The sequence below is a fragment of the Culicoides brevitarsis genome, chromosome 1 (genome assembly GCF_036172545.1).
Source record: "Culicoides brevitarsis isolate CSIRO-B50_1 chromosome 1, AGI_CSIRO_Cbre_v1, whole genome shotgun sequence".
Taxonomy (NCBI): domain Eukaryota; kingdom Metazoa; phylum Arthropoda; class Insecta; order Diptera; family Ceratopogonidae; genus Culicoides; species Culicoides brevitarsis.
Window position 1 is genome coordinate 3,642,929 of NC_087085.1, and position 12,483 is coordinate 3,655,411.

General features: G+C 23.4%; 1 protein-coding gene across 1 annotated transcript in view; it reads right to left on the bottom strand.

Annotated features, from left to right (window-relative positions):
* The window catches only part of LOC134831383 (phosphatase Herzog), a 44,942-nt gene that overhangs the window by 6,593 nt on the left and 25,866 nt on the right, over window positions 1-12,483 (bottom strand). Inside the window, exon 2 of the mRNA XM_063845106.1 lies at window positions 3,539-3,777. Within this exon, the coding sequence (XP_063701176.1) occupies window positions 3,539-3,777 (239 nt within the window). The remainder of the gene's footprint in view (window positions 1-3,538; window positions 3,778-12,483) is intronic.

The window sequence follows — 12,483 nt, forward strand, 5'->3', positions numbered from 1 at the left end:
ATTGTTCGTGTTTCACTCGTCATCGACATCGAAGTCGTAACATTTTACGATCGTAAACCTATTAATATTGCTACTCTGCTACTTTTCAGACCTTGAAAATAACTTGTTACACAAATATCTCAAACAAAATTGCAACTTGACTCGAAATAAAATAATAAAATGATCAATTGCGAGATTTTTCTACTTTTTATTACGAAACAATTTAAATAAATCATCGAAAGAGAAAAGCCGTAAATGTGTCTCTTGTTCTTGTCTCGAGACAGAATTTCATAGAAAAAATTTTTTTTCTCAAGATTATGAAATATTTTAATATAAAAAATTACCCGTTAGCAGGATTATTTAACGAAATTGACTGAAAAGTGAACAAAAGTTTCAAAATCATATAAATTCTTTTTTTTTAACGTTTCATGTAACAAACGAAATTTTTTTTTGAGGTTAACAACCACGAAACTTTTGAATAACTCATTTTTAACTGATGTCTAGACTTTTTTTCGCATTTTTTTTTCTCTTCATACGAGTTTGTGGTTTTTTGTTTCGAACGAAAATTAAAAAAAAAAAGAAACAAAAAATTACTTATTGGCTATCATCCATTGTTTCACCCCTTTTTCGACACTTTTTGTGTCAAATTCGATAAGAACCTAATGAAATTACAAATTTACCAATGTAAGTAAATCAAACTTTGTGTAAAGAAAAGGAAAGTTTTCCTTTTGTAATCGAATCGGTTCAACTTTTAACAATGAAAAAAGTAATAAATTTCGGAAAAAACGAAGAATGGTGAAAAGTGTAATGATGAAAATCAATCCTTTTGGGGTGTTTATTAAATTTTCTTTGACAAAAGAAGAAATTTGGGAAAATTTGTTTGAACTTTTGATCCAAAAATGATTTTTTTAATTTTTTTTTACTTAATCTCAATTAATGAGTTTTTTACCCATCGAACATTAAATTTCGAAAATAAATTTTTCATTTAATATGAATTTAATGAGCAAACATTTCATTATTTCGTATTTATTTTATGAACGCATGGTCAATTTTCGGTGCAAAAATTCTTTGATAAATTGACCAGCATTTTATTTTATTTTTTTTTTGTTTTATTGTTAACCAGAAATCCATAAAAGTTGTAAATAAATAAAAAACATGGAAAATTATTGTTCAATTTTGGTTCAGAACAAAATAAATGATTTTTTTTTAATAAAAAGTTAAAACAAAAGAGACAGATTTTATGTTCTCGTCAGTTGTCGTTTATTGAAGTTTTAATTGAATATTGATATTTTTGTTTAAAAATAAAATTAAACAAAAGATATTTGAAAATTTTTAATAAAAAATTGGCATGCATGTAAAATAATATTTTTGTTCAATCATATCAGGTTTTCCAAGAAGATTTTGTTTGGTTTTCGATATTTTGCGTTTTATTTATTTATTGATTTTGTCGATAAAATGCGTTTTATTTTAGATATTTTGCTTAAAAAAAATATAAAAAAAAATTAAAGTTTAGTTAAAAAAATAAATTATTTTTTTTAATATTTAACAAAAAAATTAAATTAATTAAAAAATAAATAAAAAAAATTTGAATAATTAAAATATAAATTTAAAAAAATTTCTGAAGCTTTTAAAATTTTTTAAATTGATAATCTAAAGCATTTTTTAAAATTAAAATTATTTTTTTAAATTTAAATCAATTTTTTTAAATTAAAAAAAAATCTAAAATTTTTTAAAAAATCAAAAATGATTAAAAAATATATGATAATATTTACATATAAATAAAAAATTTTTTAAATTTTGAAAAAATAAATTCCAAAAATTTTCTTGAGCTTTAAAATTTTTTAAATATTTTTTAATTTTTTTGCAAATTTTTTAATTTAAATTATTGTTTTGAAAATTAATTTTAATTCTTTAATTTTTTTATTTTAAATAAAATTTTTAAAATCAAAAAAATCTAAATTTTTATGTAAGAAAAATCATTAAATAATAATATTCAAATATAAAAATTAAATTTTTTTTTGGAAAAAAATAATTTGAAAATTAAAGTTTTTATTTATTAAAATTATTTTTTTTAATTGATTTTTTTTAAATAAAAAAATTAAAATAAATTCATCAAAAGAATTTAAAAAAAAACAAGAAAATTTTTTAAATAAATAAATTTATTTATTTTTTGATTCATTTTTTTTTTAATCCTTACAAAAATCAAAAGTCAAGAAAAAATAAAAATAAATGAAGAAAAAAAATCAAAGCTTCATGCGACATCAAAAATGGATCAATTGTAAGCAAAATCACGAAATTTCCATAGATTTTCTTACACAACCGCATTATTCTTACTCGAATTGCTCAATGATTCATCAATGCCCATGTATAAGCAAGTAAGAATCAAGCGTGTTACAAGATGAATAACTAAAGCTTTCGTTCGACATGATGACACATAAAATTTACATGACCGACTTTAAAAAATGTATTTCTCGGTCAAATCATCTGCTCTCTCTTGTTATGGAAATTCACAAGGATCGTGAGTGCTTTGCCGGTTCGTACATAATAAATGGTTTAATAACATGTGTGGAAAATAGCAGCGCGGTATGTATGTTACACTAAATTACAGTATTTTATTATGTGAATAATAAGTATAACATTAAAGTATTAAGGAAAATTATTTTCCAAAGTGGGACAAGGTAAAGTCATTTTTCTTCGTGTTTGTTTCGTGGAAATAGTTTTTGTATCGTAATTCGACGAAAAAAATATTGAAATGTGTATTGGGTTAAAAATTTCAGAATTTCTATTGGGATTTGTTTAGAATTCGAATTGCGATGAAATTTTGTATTGTGCATTGGGACAAAATTTTAAAATGTTTAATTTAGTAAAAATTATGAAAATTAAATGAATGAAAATTTAAAATGTCAACTGGGTTAAAAATTTTAAATATAAAATAACGGTATTTTTAAATATTCGTTGGGCTAAAAATTTTTATAAAGTTCAGAATTTTGCTCTGGGTCATACTTTTTTTTTTAGAAATTTTTATAGAAAAATTTTAAAATGTTCAATGGGGCAAAAAATTTTAATGCGCATTGGGGTAAATTTTCAATTATATTTATTGTAAAATTCTAAAATGTGCATTGGGCTAAAAATTTTAGAATTTCTCTATTGGGATTTGTTTAGAATTCGAAATGCGATGAAATAGAATATTATGCATTGGGAAAATAAAAAAAAATCGATTGATATTAATTCAGAATATGAACTGGGGCAAAATTTTAAAATGTGCATCGGGACGAAATTCTTAATGCAGATTTTTGTAAAATTTCAAAATTTGCATTTGGGCAAAATTTTAAAACGTTCAATTTAGTAAAATCAAATGGATGAAAATTTAAAATGTCAACTGGGCTTGTCACGTGGTTAAAAATTAAACTCCTTCAGAGTCAGAAAAATATTTTTCTAACTCAAGAAACAATAATAAATTTTCTTCATAATTTTAAAAAGCAAAGAAAAGTTGCATGTCTGATTGAAAAAAAAATATTTAATTAAAAGTAAAAAGTAGAAAGAAAAGAAGAAGCCTTACCTTAAAACTGCTGTGCACTAATGTCTCATCTAAATCAATTACCATGCACTTTTTGTGCATGTCTGAATGCCTAACTGACGGTAAGAGATATTTAGGTTGACCTTGTAAAGGAGGCGGCGTGATTGAGCCATCGATCGGTGTCCCATTTTGATTTGTTTTTGTCCTAACGGTCCTCCAACAACAAAATAATGATTGAAGGAAGCCACGTTTTGGCGATTTCAGTCTATCTACATCATTTACTGAAATGGAAAGAAAAACAACAAAAAATCGTTAAAACGGATATTAAGGAGGATGTTACATCAAAATTGTGTGAGAATGACGCAATTCGTCACTTTAGATAAATTACCGCAGAATAATCTAATATCCTCTTTTTTGTCTCTCAAAAAAAAAACTTTTAGGAGAATTATTTTTGTCATCAACACGAGAAATAAATGTCAAGGTAAGGACAACCATTTATCATTTTGCCATCCATTTTGAAGTTTGACGATTGAAACAAATCGTTTTAATTGCCATTTAAAACGCAACGAGTGTTCAAATATAGCTCGACGCGCCCGAATTTGTCGAAAATAATTGCGTGTCTCGACTCATATAAAAAATTAATGCAATAAAAATAATTGTCTCACTTAATTTTTAAAGCGATTTTTGTTAAAAAGGTGAGTTTTCGAAATAAATCAAGCAAAATCGTGTCTAGATATTTTTTTTAATAATTTATTTTTTTTTTTTCGTTTTGTTTTTCGAATAAATAAATTGGAAAATCGTTGAAGAGATTGAATGAAAAGAAAATGAAATAGCTTCCAGGAATTTGTTCATCTGGAAATGTTTGCTGCAGTCTTTTATCAGAAAGCAGAACAAGAATGTAGGTTTAACAAGGTAAAATGTAAAATTCTTTGTTTGGTTTATTTTTGTCTGAAAACTTGTCTGTAACAAAGGAATCAAATTTTTGCTATTTTTGATCCAAACAAAGGTAAGTTCCTTTTTGATATATTTTTTGTAATGGAATTTTTTTCTGAGAGTTATTGAAATTTAAACCAATAATTTTAAAAAAAAATATTAAATATAAAATATAAATAATTTCATTTATTTTCTAAATTTAAAAAAAAAAATAATTTTTAGAAAAATTAATAAATTTAAATATTTTAAAATAAAATAGAATATACAAACATATTTTTTAAATCAATTTTTGATTTTTTTTACTTAATTATTTTTTTTAATTTTTAATTTTATAATTTTATACATTAAAACTTTTTTTTTATTCTTTTTTTCAAAGTTCAAAAAAATTTAAATTTATTTAAAAATTTTTTTTAGTAAAAATTAATAATTAAAAAAATAATAAATTAAAAAAATTCTTAAAAATTAATAAATTAAGAAAAATAAAATAAAATTAATTTTAAAAAAAATTATTTTAATTCTAATTTTTTTTTATTAATTATTTTTATTAATTTTTATATATAAATTTTTAAGAATATTTTTTATTAAAAATAAATTATTTTCAAAATTAAAACTAAATATTTTAAAATAAATTGAAATAAAAAAGTTTAAATTATTTTATTTAATTTTTAAAAATTATTTATTTTTAATAAAAAAAAAATTTTAAATAAATTATTTATAATTATTAAAATATTAAAAAAAATTATTTCATATTCAAAATGATATTTAATAAGTTTTTTTTTAATTAAAGATAAAATTTTTACTCAAATTTTAATAAATAATTTAAATCAATTCACAAATTTAAAATTCTTAATTTAACGTTTAATTTAGCTAATTTGATGATTTCCTCCAATTAAAAAATATTTGACCTTCTTATGACCTTGAAACATTCTAAAACTCCCCTAAAACTATAAAATTTTTGTTTATCTTCCAAATATTAAGAGATTAAAGGAAAAATTGTTAAAAATGCGCTCCGTAAATATTTGCACCAAAATTTTTTCATCAAAATGTACTTAACATTGCTCTCTAATACAATAGAGATTTAGGTTATTTTCCTTCCGAGAATTGCTTTATTACTACTTTTTATTAATTTTTTTCTCGTCTTATCCTTTTTTATTTTGGTTTTAGAGTAAACGACATTTCATAATAAAAAAAAACTAAGCAGACGAAAAGGTAAAAGACATTTTTTATCCTTCATATTTTTTTTTTCATTTGGAAAGAAATTTCTTGTTCTACATTTGTTTTATTCGAAAAAAAAATTATTTTTTCTCCTTTTTCTGTAGTTTTGTTTAATAATAGGCTCGAGCAGAGAACAAGGAAGCTTATAATTTAAATTTATTTTTAAAACTATAATTTTTCCTGTTCTCTGCCCTGCCCATGCTCGTGTTGTAGAATTAATTTTACAAGCAATTAACGGGTTTTACGAAAGTCTCCCACACAAAAGAGTAACAATTTGCTTAGAACAGAGCAAAAAAAAACGGTCTCTTGTGTTTTTTTTTATTTATTTTTAAATTTAATTTGTGTGCATACCTAAGAGGGTAGTTTTAATTAAATTTTTATTTGCACGACAAATTATGTGCAACGGAATGCAATGAAAAATTTCCAGAATTACAAAAAAAAAGTGAAAAAACACCGGCATGATATTTTGAGCTCAATTTCCATCCGTTTGTACGTGAAAATGAATCTATTCAATCAAAATTGGTCAGTTTTCGTGCATGCGGCTAATAATTTATTCATGTTAATAGATTTATTTACTATGGCACGAGTGTCATTTATCGAAGCTTCGAGCTATTTTATCGATTCGTTGGAAATTTGTTCGACAAAAAAAAAGAAAAATACGGAAAAAATTGCATTTATTTGTAAAAAGTAAAAAATTACATTTAAAAAAAAATATTTGAATGCAAAGAAAAAGTTTTAAATTGATAAGAAATAAACTCGTAACTCAAGTGTCAAGCCAAAAACAGAAAAAAAAAATTTGAGGAAATGAGAAAAATTCTCATCTCACAAACTTTTTTAAAGAGTTTTTGAGTGTTCACTGGTTTAAGAATAACGGAGATTTAATGTTTTTCTTCTTTTCTTGTCTCTCCCATTGTTTGAATTGTTCAGACAAGGATTCGTGTCATTGTCGTACCAACAAATAACATGAAATTCAAGTCTAATCCGATACAGAGTGTTCAAATAATTTATCTCAAATTTTATATTTTTATTTAAAAAAAAATTATTTTAAAAAAAAATTGATTAATTTAAATTTAATTTTATAATATTTTTTTTTAAATTTATTTTTTTTAAATTAATAAAATATTTTTAATATAAAATCTTTTATCACAGATTCAATATTTTGAAATATAATTAAATCGAAAAAAAAATAAAAAAAATATTTTTTTAAAAATTATTACTGAATTAATTATTTTTAAAAACTATTTTAAAAATAAAAAAAAATAAATATTAATTTAATTAATTAATATTATTAAATAAAAAAAATCATGGAAAAAAAATCAATTAATAAAATTAATTTAAAATTTAAAAAAAATATTAAATTAAATCGAATTAATTTTTTCATGAGGTTTTTTATTTTTTTCTATTTTTTTTTTAATTTAAAAATTTTTAAATAATTAAAAAAAAAATTTAACATTTTATTTTGAAAATTTTTTTCTTTATTTTTTAAAAATAATTTGTAAAATTTAAATAATTAATTATATGAAAAAAAAAAATAATAATAAAATTACAATAAAATAATTTTTTTATGAGTTTCAAAGTTTGGCAAATTTGAATTGATTTTTAATAAAATATTTCTTTTAAAATATTTAAGTATATTAGAAAAAAATTAAATTAATACTCCAAAAATTAAATTAAGTCCTCCCAAGCAAAACACTTACGGCAGGACATTCCTGCTTGTTGGGCGAATGCACTATAATAACACATCATTTTTCGTTTATTTTTTCCGTATGAGGTTCAAAGTTTATTTAATATTTGTCCATCTAACAAAGCATTGCAAAGCTTCAAAAGCAAGAAAAAGAAAGAAAAATGTGAACGAAACATGCCAGAAAACGACACTTAATTTTATTGCCAGGGATTATGTTACAAGTTTGCATTGTTCATTTTTTTTTCATCCTATGTGTTCGTCTCGTTTGTTTGTTTGTTTATTATTTGTTCGATTTTATCCATTTCATTTCTCTTGCGTTCTCGAATGGCTCAGAATGTTCTACAGACAAAAAGAGGGTGTGATGCGAGATAATCTCTTTATAGGAAAAAGGAAAAAAAAATGATACGCACTATTGGATTTTTCCTTGCTACTGCATTCGAATCGAATTCGAATCGAAATTTTTACAATTTTCCATTTTTTTTCGAAGTTTGTCTGAAAAATTGTTGAATGAAGGGGAAATGAGGAAAAAAATGACAGCACATGAGATTCAAATCTTCATTTCCAATAAAAATGTAAATTTTTTATAGTTTTATCGTTTATGAAACGCTTAAAATGAACGTTTTATTTGCAAAATTTTACTGCCTCTCGAAGTAATAAATGTTATGAGATTTTTTAAAAAAGTTTGTAGTTTGCATTTTTTTGTTGGTTAAGTTCTCATTTTGTAGAGAAATAAAATATTATTTTTATTTGAATTGATAAAAAAATATTTAATAAATATTTTTTTTTTTAAAAAAAAATTTTTTAAAAAATAAATTAAATAAAAAAATATTTAAAAGTTAATAAATAAAATTTAGAAATTAAATAATTTTTTAAATTTTAAAATATTTAATTTCTTCAAATTAATTAAATTTAATTAATTTAATTTAATTTAATTAAATTAATTAATTTTAATAAATATAAAATTAATATTGAATAAAATGAAAAAAATTAAATGAAAAAATTAATAAAAAAATTATTTCAAAAATAATAATTTAAATATTTTTTTAATTTAAAAAGATTAAAAATAAATAAATATTTAATTTAAATTAAATAAAATTATTTTTTTTATAAATTATTAATTAATTTGGATGAATTTCTTAATGAAAAAAATATTTATTTATATTTTTTTTAAATTGAAGAAATTCAGAGAAAAAAAATGCAATTTTCTCCCAAATAAATCTCAAAAAAAGTAAAAGTCAACAAAATAAATTTATTTCGAACATTTTTATGAAAATAGTGATCAATCTTGTCTCCGAATGCATAAAATGAATAATGATGCCTTTTAACGTGCTATTTTTAAATCGTAACGGAAACGCTATTTTTACCCCAAAGACGTTGACAATTCGCGTCATGAACCTGTTGAATCACTTTCCAAAAATTTCTTATTGTTTTGAGCTTTCAATGCGAGACAGGCAAAATTTAAAGTGACAAGCGACACAAAAGTATCTCGAGTGCTTATCAATCAGAATTTTACTGATCAAATCATGTGCATTTTCGAGTCGAACGCATCAGCAGCGGAGGGAAATGAAACGAATGCAAGGATTTTGTGATTGATGTTGATGTAAAATCGGATTGAAATCAAATCGGTTTTTGCATTTTGTGACGCTCGATGATGGAAAATTCCGTTGAAAATTCTTGGTAAGTTCGAATCATTTTTTACGATCATTTTTTTCTCCTTGTTTGTTATTGATCCGACTTTTTTTTTCTTTGAATTCGGTTTCGGAGTCATGGCAGCCGGTAAGATAGCAATAATAATAATGATGATGATATTTTATGATGTCGGTTGCTTTTTTCTTCGTCTTCGGCTTTTATTTTTACATACATAAAATATTTATGTGGGAAAAGCGTCTTACGAGAAAGTGATTCCCCCTCGAATGGTTGGATTGATGCAAAATGAAGCAAAAAACGAACAGGATGTTACTGTTTTCCTTTCGTCGTTATTGTCGATATTTTTGTGTATGTTAGGAATAACACGCATGTTGTTTGAATCGTGTTTTGATATTAAATAAAATAAAAAGGGAGAAGGAGACGATAAAGCTTAAAGCAGAAATCCCTGACAATCCGAAATGGGCTCGATATGTGATATTTTTTTTGTGTTTTGAGGAATTTTTAAAAATATTTTGTGTCTGTCTGAATAAATTTTTCTCTAAAACTCTAAAAAAGTGATAAAAACTATTTAAAAAAAAATTAAAATTTTTCTATTAAAAAGTTTTTTTTAAATTTTAAATTTTGTTAACAAAAAAAATTTTATTTTTCGAGCTTAATGAATAAATTAAAATATTTTTTTTTATTTCTTTAATTTTTAAGTTTAAATTTGAAATGTTTGTAAATTAAAAATTAAAATTTGTTTAAATAAAATTAATTATTTAAAAAATTATAAATTTTTTTTTATTTATTTAATAATTAAAAAAAATTATTTTTTTTAAATTAATTTTTATTAAAAAATAATTTTTTTTAAATTTATTTAAAATTTTTAAAAATATTTTTTTTTTAAATAAATTTTTTTTTTATTTAAATTTTTAATTTGAAAAATATATTTAATAATTTTTTAAAAATAATTTTATTAAAAATGTTTTTTTATTTATTTTAAATTATTAAATTTTAATTAATTTATTTTCAAACAAAATAATTTTTTTAAAATCTTATATAATTTAATTAAAAAATACGCTCACGCAATATTTTTTTCAACTGAAAGCTTCTTATAAATCCATTTGTTTTTGTTTATCTCTTTGATATAAATTGTATATATTTGACTCCATCTCACACACTCACACGTCTGATACACAATTCAATGCTTCCGAAAGCGGCACGTAATTCATATCTTCAAATAAAGAACTCCTAAAACGAAAATTTATGTCACCACGTGCTCGATTCACTCTTCTCTCTCATTCAAAAACCTTGCCGTGAACCAAATAAAAAAAAATATAAGTTGACATAAAAAGTCGCTCCTTATAAATAAATCGAATTACTCACAAAAAACTTCACTGTGAACAAAATTTAATATAAAAAGTTTCAAATGTAGTAAAAATATTGTTACATAGCGCGGTAATGATAAGTACCTTTTTCTACAATAATTTTTCGGTGCGTTTCTTTGGAAACACTTTCAAAAAAAAAAAAGAATTTCTTCGGAAAAAAGGGGAGGAAGAGATTCATCGCACGTGTCTTGTGGCTTTTTAATATTATATAAAAAAGGAGGCTCTTTTATTGAGTTTTTTTATTTGAATTACTCGATATATTTGATAACAAAAAACTTTTTTAACGACATAAAAAAGGATTTTTACAGCCCAAAGTGAAGCGGAACGAATTGACAACACAAAAAAAAACTCATCAATTTATAGATCGATTTGGATCAATTTTTTTGTTTGAAATTTGATACGCGATTTATTTATATCCAGCCATAAAACAAATTATTTAGATCGAATTACAGGAAAAAGAAAAATATTTTTTCGATTAAGGTCAAATGTCGACAGAAACTTATTTTTGGCGGGAAATTTCTGATATTAAGAGATCATTAGCGCAAAATGTTGCTAAAGTCTGTCAAATATACATTAAGAGAAGTTTTCTCCTGTATTCTTCTAATCATTATAATCCAATTATGTAATGTAAAAAGCATGTAGCGAAGAAGATACAAAGTGTCAATGCCATTGCATCACTACATGGTCATTTTTTGTATGGGACGGTAGAAGGATGTAGATACAGGCGCATTGGATGGACGACAGAAACCATAATAAACAGTGCCGCTTACGATATTAGCTGCAAAATACAATACGACGACCGATAAAAAGAACATTTCTATGATACAGACACTTTCAACAACAATCGAATATGGAAGTCGTTGTTCTACTCTGTGACATGAAAAGGGGTTAAATTAAGACTTGAAGAGATAGTTTTAAACTTTTTCATCTATTTTTATATTTTAATGAGGTAAGTTTTATTTTACAGCTTATAATTTTACCTTTAAGGATTTATAAAACTATCAAGAGGTAAGTTTAATTTTTTTGAAGTATTAATTTTTAATTCTAATTAATTTTTTTTTCCTTTTCAGGTTTTGATAACTTAACAATGACACTTTTACAATTATACATTTTTTTTCATATAAGGCACTTCTAACATTTTTTGTTATTGGATAACTTAATTATTGGAAGAAGAGAAACGAAAAGCTATATAGACCAAAATGGAGACGAAGAAGATTCCTCATTAGCTCCTTCAGTTAATGGCGGCATTCAAGCAATTTTTTTCAGCACAAGATTCTGATAGTATAAAGACCTCGAAAATGAAGAAACTCACAATAGTCAAATGTAGATTTAGAGGCATTGAACAAAAAATTGATGCGCTAAAGAAATTTCATATGTTCTAAAATTTCAATTGCAAAATTTTAACCAAACGACTATGAACTGCAGCTTGTATCTCAATAGAAAGCCTTATTCTTAGCATGAACTATTTGTCATAAGGAAAGTATCGAGATAACAGTCTATGATACTGCATTAAGCAAACTAAGTAACAAATAAGTCTAAAACTAAAGAGCAGAAAAGGAACAGTAATTTTTTCTTATGCTCTTTAGATCGACCTCAGATACACAAACTATGGAATATGACAGCTCTCAATGTTGAAATATTTTCTGCTAAATGAATTAGTTGATAATTTTTCTTTGACAGTTACTCTTTAACTCGTCAATTTATTCACCGTTTGACGTTTCAAGGATTCTTCAATAATTTTCATAAGAAGCTCTATTTACTCTCTTGTCAAATTTCAATCCCCAAGGTGTCAAATTCGCCCCTTTTCGATTCACGAGGCATGCAACTCGTATCGGAATGTTGTTTTGTTTGTAAAGTATTGATTTTTATGCGTGCTAAAAAATTCATGCAGCACACCGACAACAGCTGGTTAAGTAAAATAATCGGAAAATATTGGAATTGCCTTTCGTATCCCACAGGAATTTTCGCACCGTTCGAAAAGGTATTTTCTTTAATGGTATGGCGAACCAGACGCAACCATTAATCATGTTACCTTTATCCTGCTTGTTTGAGAAAAATTTCGGAATTTGCTGTTGTTACTGATATTAATGACGTATGTTGTCATTCACAGCAGCTAAGTAAGAAACGATAAAAGCCATAAA